This window comes from Choloepus didactylus, chromosome 9 (genome assembly GCF_015220235.1).
Source record: "Choloepus didactylus isolate mChoDid1 chromosome 9, mChoDid1.pri, whole genome shotgun sequence".
Taxonomy (NCBI): Eukaryota; Metazoa; Chordata; class Mammalia; order Pilosa; family Megalonychidae; genus Choloepus; species Choloepus didactylus.
In genome coordinates, this window is record NC_051315.1 from 48068358 (window position 1) to 48085738 (window position 17381).

The window sequence follows — 17381 nt, forward strand, 5'->3', positions numbered from 1 at the left end:
ATCCTTAGATTTTACAGATGAGGAAATAAGCTTGCAAAGATTAAATAAGTCTTTCATGGTCACCCAACATATAAATAGAAGACCAACCACTAGTATTGGAACTCAGGTTTTTCTGATTCTATGCTATTTCTATATTACAGCTTTCTAATTGGTCTGCCCCAAATATGTTAACAGAGATGTTGTCAAGATATTAATCCACAAAGCCCTTGGAATGGCCTGGAAGTGTCTAGGTCAGCTTCAGTCCTAGCCATTTACCTTACTATGCTCCACAAATATAATTTCCCTATCATTCCTATGTTGTGAGAAGGTAAGAAAGCACTATGCTACGCAAATTAAGTTCCAGGACTTAATGTGATATGGTATTCTGAATTAGTATTTTATGCTCAAATTTCCAGCCCTCATGGTGAAAGATTGGGAACACTTCTGGGAAACAAAACAAGAAACAACATCAAAATAAACCCATAATGTATGACCCTCAGTTAATCTTTGTTTCTATTTTAAACCAGAATATTTAAAAAGCACTGAAAAACATGATCATTTGGGTTATAAATTAATATACAAAACAGTATAAGGTAATACTTACATCATGACTTGAGAGTCCAACCCATAGTGGAAAACCATCACGTTTTACAATATCTTCCAGAAAGAGCTGGCCATTCTGGTCATGAACACTTGCCAAATGACCTCCACTTTGAGAACATGTGTTTAATGCTTCATACCAAGTTACTTTATTTTGAATAACATTATAAATACCATCTTCATATGGAATAAACTGTGGGAGAGTAGTATTATATTCTTCCTTGTAGTCAACTATAATGTTTAAATAAAAAGTGTTAGTGATTAAAATGAAATTATTTAATATATTTTGGGCAAGGCTGCACATGCAATCATTTCAAAAGTTAAATAAAACTGGACCTCTTACTAATGAGGGAGGCCAACAGAATATTTTATTTTTATTATTGCTACAGCACATAAAATAGGCTCTTAATTAGAGCTGGTTAAAAAAAAGCTATAAACATAGTCTTTTATTTTAGGAACTCACACATTAGGTGGAAACAGAAAACAACAGTATCTGAAATTAGGGTAAAACAGTTAACCACTAGAATAAGTAAGACTGACCAGAGTAGGAGAGATTAACCTTGATTAGGGAAAGTCAGGAAATCTGCTCGATAAACTAGGTCTGGAGGGTTAGGTGAGATTAGGATTAAAAAGAAAAAAGATTGAAGGCTTCCTGGCCAGAAGAAAACATATAAGTGCAAGTATGAGGATGGACATACACTGTACATGGGACAATTAAGAGATGAGCCTGATAGAGAAAAAGATGGTTACTGAGCGAGACAGGGGTAGAAATGGGGACTGGGAGAAGGTTTAGAAATTTAGAATAGAGACTGGTTTTTTAAATGTTTCAAAAGCTTGCATGGACTCAAAGAAACTGAAAATAGGGAGTCCCTGGAGATTGTTGACAAAAATGGTGCTTCAGGAAATTATTCGGGCAGCACTATGAGGGAGAAGATCAACCAGGATGCAACTGCAATAGGCTCCATATTAGTGGAGGGCTTAGAGCAGAGCAGCATTAATAACAGTTTTTAAGTGTGAAAAGTTTAAAACCAACATGCATTTAAAAAATAGATTTATTTTAGGTGATAGAAAGATAGATGGATGGATACATAGCTAGAATGATACAGGAAATGTGGCAAAATGTTAAAAGTTGGTGAATGTGGGTACCTGAGTGGGGGTATGTTGGAGCTGTCTGCATGGGGCTTGTATTATTTTTGTAACTTTTCTGTAAATTTGAAATTATTAAAAAAATAAACAAGTTTAAAAAAACATACACAAAAATAGACATATTTAAGGAATCAGGCAAGGTTGGAAGACATTCATCTTTAGCATAGAATGTCAAAATTCTACCCAACACACATTTTCTTATATATAAAAATCTTATCCATCCTTCAGGGACCAACCAAGTCTCATCTCCTCTTCAAGTCATTTCTTAGTTATTCCTGTTCTCATTTATCTCTTTTGACTTCCCAACAAATTTTAGTCTGGACCAAATAAACTAAGTTTAACCTACATGAGACAGTAATAAAGAATCTTATGCTGTCTCCCCATCTACATTTTACTCCTTGTGGTCAGAGACCTTGACACCACAGACCTGTCTCATCCTACCTCCATATCCCCCGTAGCACCTGGCATAGGACCGAATACAGAGGGGGCTCTAAAAAATACAATTGCACATTTACCACTAGTGGGATAACAGGTCTGATATTCTTTCTCCCTGGAATGGAAATTTTACACCTGCATACTTACCCATTTCAATTTTACAAGCGAGAATGCTCTGCTGGTGAAAATAAAGTGTTTCTTTAACAGCATTAAAGGTTTGAATATCCCAGAAACCGTCAGTACTCAAACCAGCAAAAAAATTGCCATTTTTTATAGTTGGTCTTCCTGCTCTCCAGTTTGTATATGACAGCATGGTCTTATCAGACCACATAAGAGAATCATCTACAAAAGAAACATTTTTACTGCGCTTAGAGATTAAATCAAGACCTGAACATTTCAAATTTGACTAATTCCCTTTCAAATTCCCTAATTCCTAAAACATTGTACAACTATATATACAACTTTGACATATTTTCTGATTAGAACAGTAAATCATGTTTGTTTTTAATTTGGAAAATGCAAAGCAGACACACAAAAATTAAAATTTACTTACAGTTCCACCACTCTGCAATAACTTACCGTTTTGCTATTCTCTAATTCAATATTCATTTCTCTTACATATATGTTTAATTGTAATGAAAATGAACAGGACTATTTTATAAAAATTCTTCCCTGGACCTAAGTTTTACATAATTGTGCAGATTTACAGCCAACTGAATTTTTTTAATTTAAAAAAATTTTTTATTATGCATTTTTTATTGTGAACTTTAACATATATACATAACAATGATAACCTTCAAAGTACGATTTAACAAGCAGCAAATTTCACAGAATGCTATGAGTTACAGTTCCACAGTTTCAGTTATTTCTATTATTGTAAAATATAACATATATACAGAAAGGTGTTAACTTTCAAAGTACAGCTCAACAAGCAGTTATATAGGTAATTTCAAAAAATGTTATGGAACTGTTCTATGAAAGAACAGTTTCAGTTTTCCTTATTGTGACATACAGGATATATACAGAAAGGTGAAAACTTTCAAAGTTCAATTCAACAAACAGCTATAAAGCAAATTTCAAAGAATATTACAGGTTATAGTTCCACCATTTTAGTTATTTCCTTCTAGCTATTCTAATACCCTAGCATCTAAAAATATATATATTTATATAAAGTTTCAGTATTCATAATCTTTTGTTAAATCTTCTCTTGTCTGTTGTTACCCCTTCCTCTCATTTAATCACTTTCTCAATCTTCAGGGGTGTCTAGGCAGTGAGCCCCCTAACTTGTTCACATTGAAAGGGGGTGTCGACATTATGGGGAAGGGGACTGCATCTGACTGTTGTTCTTAAAGAGGCTGTTGCCTCTGGGTTTTAGGACTTGTCTGCCATAGGAACGATCTGGTGGATTTCAGTTTCTGAGAGATAAAACTTAGTGAGTGAATCTTTTATAGAATCTCAGACAGGGACCTAGGTATTTCAGGACTACTGTTGATAAGTGCATGGCATACTGTGGCCATTTGGGATATCTAGCTGGAGCTTGCATAAGAGAAACCTCCAGGACAGCCTCTCAACTCTACTTGAAATCTCTTAGCCACTGTAACCTTATTTGGTTGCCTTTCTTTTTTCCCCTTTGGTCAAGTAGGCATTTTCAATCCCTCACGGCCTAGGCCAGGCTCATTCCTGGGAGTCATGTCCCATGTTGCCAGGAAGATTCATTCCCCTGGGAGTCATGTCCCACATTGGGGGGAGGTTAATGAAATTATTTGCCAGGTTGGGCTTAGACAGACAAAGGCCACATCCGAGCAACACAAGAGGTTTTCTGGAGGTGCCTCTTAGGCATAATTACAGGAAGGCTTAGCTTCCCATTTACAGCCCTAAGTTTCACAAGAGCAAGCCTCAAGATCGAGTGCTTGATTTATTAACTAGTGGGTTCCTAATTCCACATAACACATATTCTGTCCCAAGATAAATGGTCAGTTTCTCACATTATCTTCACTTAGTTGTACAATCATCATCACTCTCAATTTTAAACAATTATCATAACATAAAACATCCCAGAGCTCTTATGAGCCACTGATTATTCATCCATAGTATTGATGTAGTGCTGGTAAGATATTCCTATTAAATATAGTCTACAATATGTAATAGGCAGTTTTTCCATATACCACTCTGTTGTTAATACTTTGTACCAGTGTCATACCTTTTATAAGTATATCATGCTAACACTTACTTATGTTTGTAGAGCTATTCTGTGGGTTACATGCCTTTAAACAACCACTTCTAAACATGTATGCCTTCAATGCAGCACTGATAATCCCATTAATGAACCATAATCACACCTGTCCATTCCCATTCCACTAAGTTCACCTTCATTATCATATTCGTACATATTAGATTATCATTCCCCCTTCACTAGCTTATGTCTATCTCTAGGTCCCCTATACTGAATTTTGACAAGGGCAACAAGACAATTCAGTAGGGAAAGAGTAGTATTTTCAACAAATGGTGCTGGGACAGATACCCACATGCAAAAGAATGAAGTTCAAACCCTTCCTCATACCGTACACAAAATTAACTCAAAAGAGATCATATACTACCTAAATGTAAGAACTAAACCAATAAAAGCTTTAGAAGAAAACACAGGAATAAGTCTTCATGACTTTGGGTTAGGCAAAGACTTAGATACACACAAGTAGGTAAAGGGTATCTTTACCTACAGATACCCTTGTTGTCCTTTTTATTTCTACTTTCACTGATTACTTTCTCCCAAGGCATTATACCTGAACAGCAGCCTGCAGCAAGGACACAGTAGAAATACTACACATATGATTTGGTTCTTGCTTGTTACTTTACATCATCCCATGTCCCCAGGCCCTCTTCCCTTCTCTCCAAACTTTAAAGTTATCAATTTTCTGACCAATATGATGTACAATGGTATATTTCTAAAGCTGCAATAAAAAAGGGCCACTTTTCCACTTGGTTTGAATAACTCTCAATTGACATATTGTGGCTTCCATTAGTAATTTCTTTTTTTTTTTTAATTAACTTTATTTATCAAAAAATTAAAATAAAAAAACACTTCCAGATAAAACAAAACAAAGGAACAGGAAAAACAAATATCCTGATATAACTTCATTAATATATCTAAGTGATATAACCAATACAATTGAAGTAACTAATATAATTTCATTGCTTCCAATATGCTCCTACCATACCACACAAAAAAATAATTTCTATTCGTGATCCCACCGCTGAAAAGTCCAAACCTTTTAAAAAACAAAATTTTTGTATAGATGGTATATACAATTAAATAATTTATAAGTGTATTGAAGTGACTAAAAACAGTGATCTATGAATATAAATTAAGTTAGTAAGAATTAGACTTATATGAAATTTGCTATTTGCCTGAAACATCTTTCTATAATGTCCTTCAGATGCCGTATACTTTAGTAGAAATTTTGTTACTTATACATTATATAAAAAGAGTTAAGAAGAGTAAAAGGAAGTCTGCAGATCTGAAAATGTTTTCTCAGAATAGAATTCATTTTCAAGATTCCTTTTACTTGTTTTATAACTAACAAATAACATATGCAGAAGTCACTTCCCTCTAAAAATAGTCAGTTTTTTATAATATAGATATAAAGTAATCAGAGGGTATAATTTACATCTCTAACTAGATCTCTGTGTATGGTCTCCATTGCTCAATCCAGGACCACTGTTCTCTCACATTTTCAGGTAAAACCTAGTAACCTTCCACCTAGTTTCTCTGTTTTTTTTTTTTCTCCTCCATTCCTAAATTTAAAGTTACTCAAATGTCACTGGAGAAGGGCTTGGGACAATTAAGTTCTTCATCCTCAACCCAAGTCTTACCTATTGCTCGATACTTTAATTTCCATTAACTTTCAACAAGCCACGAACATTTAAGGAAAACCTTGGAAACCCTAAGAAGGAGACATGTTAGATAGCAAAGGAGAAGGCTATTTGTAAATGGTCAGACTGAAGTAACTTAACTTCTCCCACCCTCTGCCTCTGACTACCAAAATCCTGTGTCCCTTATTAAATGCTTTTTTTGGTGCTTTTGATGCTCTGTGCACACAGTCTCTCTTTTTTTTTTTCCTAATGCCAAAACTTTTTTATTTTCAGGACATCTTTAATTGCTGGGGAAGTCATGAACACACTCAGTGGCCATCTCCCAGCCCTTGCCTTTATTTATCAAAAACATCTTGCTTGTTTGCAAGTGGATGTTTCAATGTTTCCATTTCATGGCTCAGGGGACACATTAGGTATATGGAACAGCCTATGGAATGTTCTGACTGTACCATGAATCTGAAACCAGGAACAAATAGCCCCAGCTGCTTGCCAAGGTGGGAACTCGGCACAAAGGTTGCTTTTGCAAGGCTCCCCTTGGGGTATATAAATACCTATCCCTGAGCTAGGGTCCTTCATCTCTTGACATAAAGTGAGGTGTGTGGAGCCATGGTTCATTGACTGTGACCGGAGCAGATGACCTCCCCAGGGGACCAGCCACAATGGGATCACTTCCCCTGCTCATTTGTACCCTTTGTGCTGCGTAAGTAATAAAGTGGTCATCTGTTGAGACTCCCTGTTGTGCCTGAGCCTGTGTTCCCACAATGCACTGTGTAGCAACTTGCTCCATACTTATTGAGCATCTTCCTAAATTGATCCTGTTTCCCCTATTATTAGAGTCTGTGTTTTCAAAATTTTCCTAACAATCATATCTTAGATTTGTGATATTTGGTCCAAGTTCTAAATAGTCTATCCCATTGTCTATGTATTTCATAAACCCAAAGGTCTAACATTAGTAGATGTACAATTCTATTCTTGCTCATCCCACATGGTTAGTAGAGTATCAGAAATTTACGTGGGAGTGTGGTTATTTTTAGTTAGTCTTGAGTTGTTAGGAGGAGGGGTGGAGAAAGGAAATTATTTCTCACAATTTAACGCTGAACTTGATAGTAAAAGTATGTTAATGGCAGAGCAGAGACACAAATACTGTCTTGGTATTTATATAAGTTATGCTAAGTGCAGAATTATACATTTGTATGTTGCTAAACATATACTTGGAAGACCTATACTTTTGGAGGCTGATAAATAGTTACAATGAAGTGTGAATGTAGAGAAAAATCAAAAGATTTACAACTTACTTTCATAAGTTATTCCTAACAAGACCCATGAGGCCATATAATTGAAGTTCAGAAGTTGGTCAAGAATAAAGTTATTCTCTTCTTCGTCGCGAATACTCAGAATACGTGATTTTGGATCTGTTTAAAAATAGTAATAATTTTAATAATTACTTATCCAGAACATTTAATTTTGTTTGATGGTTTAGAAAATTGTATTTTCCCAAGTTTAGTATGTTTCATAACTTAAAGAATAGTGGAAAATTAGAAGGACATGCAAATTAAAACTATCTCATTGTTCTAAAATGAATAGGGTACGAAAAGTCTTGAAACATTTTTAAAAACTTATTTGTTTTTAATTGTGGTAAAACACATATAACATTAAAATCTTTTTAATCATTTTAAGTTGACAATTCTTTGACATTAAGTACAATGACACTATTGTATAACTTTTACCACTATCAATTTCCAGACTATTTTCATCCTCCTAAACCAAACCTCATAACTCATTTAGCAGTAACTCCCTATACCCCACTCTGCCACCCCTGGTAACCACTATTCTGCTTTATGTCTCTATGACTTTGCTTATTCTAAGTATTTCATACAATGGAAATCACACGATATTTAATTTGATCTTAAGAGTATAGTAGAAACTAGTAGCTGAGTAGAGAAGTTAAAACATGGCTTCACTTCATTTTCTCCCATTTATATCTTTTTCAGTTGGCACAAATTCACCTATATTAAAATACACTTTCAAAGACTATGCTATAATAAGCAAAACCTCTTAGATAGAATAAAAGACAGATCTTCCTTTTCCTTAGGAATTACTCTTATATTAGGGTTAAAAAGTTTAATAAAAATTTCCCTAAGTGTGTTCCTGAAGAAGTTAGAAAAGGGTTCTATGGATAAAAACTTTGCATAACATTGATTTAAACAGGGTTAAACTAGTTCATTTATGGCAATGTGTCTTAAAATCTTTAATTATGCTAACATACATTTGATAATGTAAAACAGGAGGCCACAGTGTACAACCTTTTCCAACCTCATTCTTTTTCTTGGGTTCCTTTTTGCTGAACATTTCTCAAGACTAGTGTTCTACAGAGCACACCTTGGAGAATAATGGTTTGATATTTGCCAAAGAAACTTTCCACAAAGTTCATAGTCCCACCATTCAGGAGTCATAATTCTTCAGGGGATCTCATAGGAATTATCTGAAGAGTCTTGAGGGCAGAAAGTGTGAAATGTATTTCTTTTAAGCATAGCTGTTTTTTGTGACTTATCTAAGCTTTGATGGCTCAAACTAGCCTATTTTCATTTTACCCACATCCTAACTTCATTTAATTCCAGTTCCTTGCTCTCTAGTGTCATTTCTTTCCTTTTTAATCAAAATCCATCTTGTTTATACCCCAAAACATAGACTAGTTCTCTCATGAATGGGTAAAGCAAGAGGTTACTCCTTGAGTCTAGTTACTGGTGCTAATTAGAAACATTTATAACAGCCTCATGTGAGATTTTTAAAAAATGAGAATGATGCAATATATTATAGAAGCATAGTGTACTTACTCAGTTTCTGGCATTTAGAGTGAACTTCATCATGTGTTGCTGCCATAGGTCTGTTCTTTGCTATCATGAAGTTATAGCAGCAGTTCTGAAATGGTATCCATGGAGTATTTAAAACAGGGGATGGACATTTAACATTGTCAACTGGTTTGATATCTTTTTCAGTCTCATCTAGAAAAAGTGTTAATGGTGGATATAAACGTTAAATCTTGTTCATAGTCATTAGCTTTGATTTGTAGGCAATATTCAGGAAACCAAGAAATGATGTTCCATTGATGCTAGTTCTCTCTCTGTTTATGCTCAAAAATAGTGTGACCTCTTAATATTAAAATTGGCTTTGTGTAGGAAGGAAATTATTTGACACAACTTTCTTACCCCTGCTGTGGGGCAGAAGAACATAAAAAAATGAGGTGCCATTAGATAAAATGCAGTTTCTGTCTTCCTGCCTCATCAATAAATGGGAACAAATGTCAATGCAAGTGGCCACCTCAGCAAAGCTGTATGAATATATTAATAATAGGGACCAACTGTAACTCTGAGAATTAATTCTCAAGCTTCTGGTTCCTGACGTCTTCTCTAACTTTATTTTATTGAAAGGTAAAATTCACATAACATAATCTTAACTATTTTAAAATATACAATTCAATGGCATTTAGTACATTTACAATGTTATTCAACCATCATCTCTATCTAGTTCCAAAGATTTTCACTACCCCAAAAGGAAACCCCATGTCCCTTAAGCAGTCATTCCCCATTCCTCTACCCTTACCCCACTCTCAGCCCCAGTTAGCACTAATTTACTTTCTGTGTCTACAGATTTGCCAATTCTGGATATTTCATATAAATGGAATCATACAATACAGAACCTTTTTTGTGTCTGGCTTCTTCCACTTAGCATAATGTTTTTGGGGTTCATCCATGTTGTAGTATGTATCAGTACTTCATTTCTTTTTATGACTGAATAATACTGCATTGGGCAGATATACCACATTTGTTTATCCTTTCATCAATTGATGAACATTTAGATTGTTTCCACTTTTTGGCTATTGTGAAAAATCTTGCTATGAACATTTGTGTACAAGTATATGTTTGAATATCTGTTTTCAATTCTTTGGGGTATGTACCTAGGAGCGGATTTACTGGGTCATATAGTATGCTTAACTTTCCAAGGAACCACCAAACTGTTTTCCATAGCAGCTACACCATTTTACATTCCTATCAACAATATACATGGTTTCTAATTTCTCTACAACTCTGCCAGCACTTGCTATTTTCTTTTATTTATTAAAGCCATCCTAGTGGGTGTTAAGTGGTATCTCACTGTGGTTTTGACTTACATTTTCCTAATAACTAATGATGATGTGCATCTTTTCATCTGCTTATTGGCCATTTGTATATCTTCTCTGAAGAAATGTCTATTCAAGTCCTTTGCCCAGTTTTTAACTGAGTTGTCACCTTATCTAATTTTAAAGGAACAATTTAATGAAATACATGCTATTTTAAATAAGTTACTGCTTTAACCAAAGGAAACAGAAATACCATCTAAAATCTGGCATCTAGAAAATCTGATTGTTTCTTTTTCAGTTGCAAAAAGGCTGTGCTTTCAAAAAGAGGCAAGTATAGATATGTTTTATTCAAAATGAATCAAACTGATTTAACATGTAGTACAGACCATTCAGTATTTCTGTCATTTCACAACTCCCTTTCTCTCTGAAGTAGTGTCCTCTTTCTACCACAAATCCACAAATGTGGGTCCCTGGCTGCTGTAAAACCACCTTCTCTGATTCGGCTATTGATGGTATACCTCACTCAAAATGAGTCCATCAGATTTTCTCTCTAATAATTTGAAAATTGGAATTCAAAGATATTCAATTCACCTTTAGTAGTGAAAGCTTCAGGGCTACCATATTCCACAATGAAAAGGGGAAGCAGAAAGTATATGAAGAGAAGAGTGCAGATCCACAGAAATGGAAATAATAAAAGTAGAAGAGAGTATCTCCTAGTTCCTGATTCTCACTTAGCTCCTGATTCTCATTCTCCATGGGATTCAGCTCTATCCCAATTTTTGCGGTTCTAAATTTCCATTTTGGCTTAAGCTAGCTTGAGTTGGTTGCCGTTACTTGCAATTAAATGAGACTAACACTGATTCATAAAACAAATGTTAGTTGTTGATGATAAGAATTATAAAAGAATTACCACAAATATATAATATATTCTGTAATATATATAAAAATATATTCATAATGAGCCAAGTAACAAAGGGATTTAAAACTAAATAGTCAATTATCATTGTCAGCTGACATAAAAATACAGATAAGGCATGTCTAAAACAATAAAACTAAGGGCAAAATATTTAATAGGTAATATTCTACTTGAATACAAATTTTCCAACCAATTATGTTTTAGAAAGGACATGATTATAATTTTTTCATAATTCCAAAACCAGATTTCACAAAACTACTCCCTAAGAATTCTACCATTCATGAGACAAAGATGTAAGAATGAAAATATTTGAAATTAGCATACTTCCTGGATAGTAGCAAATAGCACCCAGTTGATTATCATTGCAATCAGATGTTTTCCAGAATCCATCAGTGTCTAGTATCACACAGTCTTCAAGTTGCGCATTATTTTCAGCCCAGCGACTAAATTGAAGACGTTTCCCATCTGACCAACCAAAGTTGAGTTCATCCTGTAAGGAGAAAAATACACTTCAAATGGCAATACTTCAAATTATTCCCCTTATACTATTTTCACCCTCACGTTCAGTCTAATGACCTATTCTATTCTATTTCACATAAACTTATACAGCATTTACTATATGCCAGGCACTGTTGTAAGTGCTTTACAAACATTAAGTTATTTAAACCTCATAACAACCACAAGAGATAGTAATAGTAGCTATCTTGTATGGTTGTTATGAAGCTTTACAAATGAGGAAACTAAACTATGTAACTTGGGTAAAGTCACACAGGATATAAATTGCAATGCTGGGATTCTAATCAGGCAGTTTGGCACTTGAGTCCATGGTCATAATCATTATGCTATGCTGCCTCACACACAACTGGAAGTGCTGGTTACTGAAAGCTAAAATGGAGTGAGGACCAACCACTTTAATCACTGATTAAGGACCAGGCAACAATGCAGCAGAAAGAACAGGGGCTTTGGAATCAAGCGTAGTTGGGTTTGAATCCTGGTTCAACCACTTAATAGTTTTTGACTTGTGAGTTTCTCTCTCTAAGTTTCATTTCTCTTATTATTAAATGGGTGAGATACAACCTCACTGACTGGAATTAATGAAATAATATGTGTAAAATGAATAACTGAGTAGGTGGCTGGCACATAGGAAGAGCTACATAAATGTTAGTTCCTTTCCTCTTAACCCTTCAGGTTTCGTGGATCTTACATCACTGCGTTTACACTTGTCTTTGGGGAGAAGCTTAGTCATTTACAATAGTCTATTGGGAATATCCGTCCTTACATCCTGATAAGTGCCTGATATCCACCTATCTTAGAAAGGCTTTACAGAGTAGCTGGAGAAGTCCAAGGGACAGCTTGCACAGGCCACTCTGAGTTCCCCATAGTGATACTAGAGCACCAGACCGCAGATACTGACTCTGACCCACTGAGCTAAGCTTTCCTGAGGCCCAAGGCAATTTGCATCATGTACTTATTTGGAATATTGAGCAAAGGCCACAGTCTCCTTAGTGAACCACAAACAGTAAACATTGCCAAGCCTCAATACCACCAGCTGCTTCATTCTGAATGGTCCTTGATCAGAGTTCCAGGGGTAACCCTGTGGCCAGTTAATCCCTAAACCGCTATGGCCCCCAATGCCAGGTCTTTCAGCCATGTTACATTGACCTTACGTTCATCAGTACTGCCCCGGATTCCTTCTCCTTTGCTGTGCTCCCCACCAAACCCCCTCATTAGGTCTTTTGAACTGTCATTCCATCCTAGATGAATCACCCCACACCCTCTGTCTCCTCATTAATACTATAATACCTCCCTACTAAATCCTCCACCTTAACTGATCTTAATTAAAATCTGGCTTTTCCAAGGGAGTAATTTCCTTTCAGCGCCCACAAGGGGAGTCTGTTTGTTCTTCCATTCCTCAGATACCACAGGGCTATGAGAACGGAGGTAACAGGTTAGCCATTTCCTTTGAGGTTTATGTCCTTTCTATTGCTGTAAACTCCCAGATGCATTGGCTCTCTTTGACATTCACGAAGGACTTGAGCCTCCTGCTTCTCCTGGACATTCATTAAGGAGATGCTCCATGTCTTGCTGTACCCCTCTTGTCCTACTAGACTTAGGGACGTCTGTGTTCATGTGGATGGCTCACCAACTGACAAGCCTTCTTGACTTCCTCAATTTCTTTATGCTTTCACTTCTGTATACTTGAGTGACCCACTCTCATGGCCACATCCTGCACTTTATATAACTCAGAACTGCTGCATCTCAGACACTGTAAACATGCTTTAGTTCAGGCCATCATTTCCCGCATGAATTTCTACATGAAACTGCTCTCCCTATCTCTAGACTGTTCACTCCTTCTCCTACCCTCTGCCCAGCATAATTCTTCTTAAATAAAAATCTGATATTGTAACTACTCTGTTTAAAATCTTTCAACACCTTCCCATCGCTTTCAATGTAAAGTTTTACTTATTTATATCATGTTGTGTTTCAAAGATTTAAGACAGTGTACCAGTTTGTATATATTATGTTCCCCAGAAAAAGCCATGTTCTCTGATGTAAACTTGTATGGGCAGACGTATCAGTGTTAACTAGATTGTAATCCCTTCAGTGTTTCCATGGAGACTTGTCCCACCCAACTGTGGGTGATGACTCTGATTGGATAATTTCCATGAAGGTGTTACCCCACCCATTCAGGGTGGGTCTAAATTAAATCACTGGAGCCATATAAATGAGCTGACAAACGGAAGGAACTCAGTGCAGCTGCGAGTGACATTCTGAAGAGGAGCTACAGCCAAGAGGGACACTTTGAAGAATGCACAGGAGCTGAGAGAGGAAGTGCAGTTTACAGAGACATTTTGGATGCCTTTGAAAGCAGACTTTTGCTCCAGAGAAGCTAAAAGAAGACTAACGCCCCAAGAGCAAATGAGAGTGACATTTCTGGAGAGAAGCTGAAGCCTAGAGAGGAAAGTCCTGGGAGAAAGCCATTTTCAAACCAGAACTCTGGAGCAGACGCCAGCCACATGCCTTCCCAGCTAACAGAGTTTTCTGGACTTACTTTGGACACTTTATGGCCTCAAGACTGTAACTTTGTAACCAAATAAACCCCCTTTTGTAAGAGCCAATCCATTTCTGGTGTTTTGCATCCCAGCAGCATTAGTAAACTAGAACAGACAGCTTATGAAAATCCATAAAATAAAGAATATTTTAAAATTAAGACTAAAAGGAAAAGAGAGGCATGGGTGAAGACTGAAAACAGGGTAAGAAATCAGACCAAAGTCATTAAGTGCGGGGTGGGGGGAGTTACAAAACAATGGGATCCCAATTTTGTCTTAAAAATAAATATATGTATATAGAAAAATAAGTTGAAAGACATATGCAAAAATATTAAACAATATTTATCTCTAAGTATTGAGATGATAGGTGATTTTAGCCTCCTTTTAATTTAATTTACTTTACAAATTTTCTACAGTGACAGTATTATTTTTGTTTCAAAAAGATTTAAGGTAACTGGAACTAGGAAATGTAACAATACCATCCTCACAATAAAAAACAATGATAGGTTTTACAAAATACCAAACACCAAAGAGAAACTATGTAAAAGCAATGCTAGGAAGGAGTCTGGGCAAGCAGCATCCTGATAATCTGGCTTGATTTGTGGGTAAAATTTAGAATATCCAGAGCCTCAGAGACACTATTCTTCAAGCTATTCCTAAATACTTCTTTTAATTGAGATTCTGGTAAATGTAGTGGTAATGAATTCAGAGTCTGTCAAAGATAATGTTTACTTCTGGATCTATTTTGAAGTTTTGTCATTAATTCTCCAATTCAGTTCTGGGTTTGTGCTAGGACTAAATTGTCTTCAATCACATTTTATCCATGAAGCCTTAACCCTCTTCATATACTGAGGGTTATCCTAAACTATACATAATTTAGGTTTGTTTCATAATGGAATAGACTCTTCTCTCCTACTCTACCAATTACCCACCCTCTGAGATTGAATTAGGAATACTGGTTTAGGTGACATTTATCTAACTATGTAAACAGGACCCCACCTGTAGTACATAATGTGTGCAGCCTTATATGGCAGCCCACTATGTCACCCCTCAATCCTTCAACACATCGCAACTGAGCAGAGTATCAAATTATCACATAGAAGCTTGAGGAAAAAAAAAAAAAAGGCCTACAATGCCTAGAGCAATACTGTATCAAAAACATTCCCAATTTATCTATAGCAAAAGCTATATAAAATGTCGCTGTTCATGCTACCTGTACCTAGTCTAGTGTTGGGAATTAATAAGAGACTAGCATTCTTGGCTAGGCTCTGAAATGAGTAAGAAGCACCTAAGACATGTATAAAGGATCATGGCTTAAGAAGTGGGGAAACACTACTCTAATCCCTTTTCAGAGTGTCTTAATTTCACTCTGCTGATTCTGAAAGGGATGAAAAGGACTCTTCAACACAATCCACAGTGCTCCCACATTCCCAGCCCATCTAATTTCTTATGTTTTCCCGTCATCTTGCCTATTCATTGGCTGAAGAGATATGGCAGTTCCTAATCCCAGCTCAGCCTGTGATTAAAATAAAATCGTGTCTATGTCCACTAGAGCCTTTTCCTCATTTAAGAAATAAAGTACCAGATCTTTTAATAATGGAAAGATAATTGCTACTAAAAACCACATATGCCATAAAGTCCATTCACTGGAATAAGATTTCAAGATCTTCAGTTTCTTTTAGTCTTGTATGGGAGATGCTATACACAATAAGAAAAATGTCACATTTCTTTGCCCAATCCCAGCAGTTGAGACTGAAAACTTACGTCTTGACTGGAGAGTCCAATCCATAAAGAAGAATTACGAAGGACGGCCTGCACGGTCAGGAACGCCTGCTGGTATGGGTCCGTGATGCTCACCAGGTGCATGCTATCTTTTCGACACTCCTTTAGAGCATCGTACCAAGTCAGTCTCTTTGGGATTATTTTGTACAGATTATTTAGATATTTTACTGTTTCTGAAGCATTCTGCAATGTCTGTCTGCCTTCAATTTCTGTGTAAACAACAACAAAACCCTCACTCTGTAGGTCATGGGACATTTTTTCAAATTTCTCCCAATACTAACTAATTTAGATATTATTTATTGATCTATTTCAGGTGTTGGGTTAAAGAACTAGGTATATATAGTTTATATATGTCTAAAATTAAAACAAAAATTCTGTTTAGTTGATCTGATTTGGGAAGGAGAAAATCTGTACTTAAAGAAGTAACCTGTAATAAGATTATCATTTCAGGTTGGTGCCAAATACTTCCTCTGTTTGAATTGCTTCAACAAGGAAAGCTATTAAGTGTCCCCTTACAAAGCTTACATCTAGCAGAGTTAACATGCACAAAACCACCTATAAGAACACATATATGAATGACTGACTGATTTACAGTATTTATCTGAATAAGGCAATTATTAAAATCTGTGGGACAAACGGGTAAAAATTAATTTAGCAAAAGAGTTCTTCAGAAATACATGGAATATCTATTTCAGGTTCTTATTACATGATAAAGGTTTTTTTTTTTACATCATTTGTTAAAATTTCATTGCAATCAAACAGAAATAATTTAATACCTTAAAAACATCTTTCTGAAATATGATTCCTCTTTTTAAACACACATTTTACTTTTATTTGGAATATGGGAAGGCATAGACATTGATCCTTTATAGTGCTTCACAGCCTTTATTTTTTAGTGCTAAATTTAATAATGAATGTTTATCCTGCACTCAATTAAAAAACATAATTTCCCCCCTTACTTTCCCATGATGGAAAGTAGAAAAATTCCGAAGTAGAAAAGAAAACAAAATCAACAATAACGTATAAAATAGACAACTACTACTGACATTTTCCAAGGGATACTTATCTTTGACATTTAAGTACGGGAATGGTACTTGAAAAAAAAAAATCACATTCTATTTGGGATAATCTGACCCACTGAGTCAATTTGCATTTAACCAAGGGCAAATTTTATGGAAAACTATATAATTACAAATTAATATAAGTTCATTTAAAATATTTTTCTGAAAAAGTACAGTACATATCTAACAGCATCAAATACCATATTTATCTAGATAATAATCTATACCTGAATATTTCTGACAGAGAGACAGAGGGTGGTGTTCACTGCAGGAAGTAAAATTCCATGTCCCAGTAAAAGGTGACTTTTGGAGGTTGAGCATTAGAGCACAATGGTAGTTGGACTCTTCATCAAAAATCTGAACAAAAAAGGCATCATATATGTATAAGCAATCATAAAACCAATAGCCTGAAGATTCTATCAAGA

General features: G+C 35.6%; 1 protein-coding gene across 5 annotated transcripts in view; it reads right to left on the bottom strand.

Annotated features, from left to right (window-relative positions):
• LOC119544000 (CD302 antigen) overlaps nt 1-17381 on the bottom strand; it is a 187225-nt gene that overhangs the window by 101801 nt on the left and 68043 nt on the right. For all 5 annotated transcript variants that reach the window (XM_037848968.1, XM_037848964.1, XM_037848966.1 and 2 more), the window contains 7 exons: nt 17184-17313; nt 15878-16104; nt 11388-11553; nt 8865-9032; nt 7326-7442; nt 2308-2502; nt 584-810 (listed from right to left, as the gene is read on the bottom strand). In XM_037848968.1, coding sequence (XP_037704896.1) covers nt 584-810; nt 2308-2502; nt 7326-7442; nt 8865-9032; nt 11388-11553; nt 15878-16104; nt 17184-17313 — 1230 coding nt within the window. The remainder of the gene's footprint in view (nt 1-583; nt 811-2307; nt 2503-7325; nt 7443-8864; nt 9033-11387; nt 11554-15877; nt 16105-17183; nt 17314-17381) is intronic.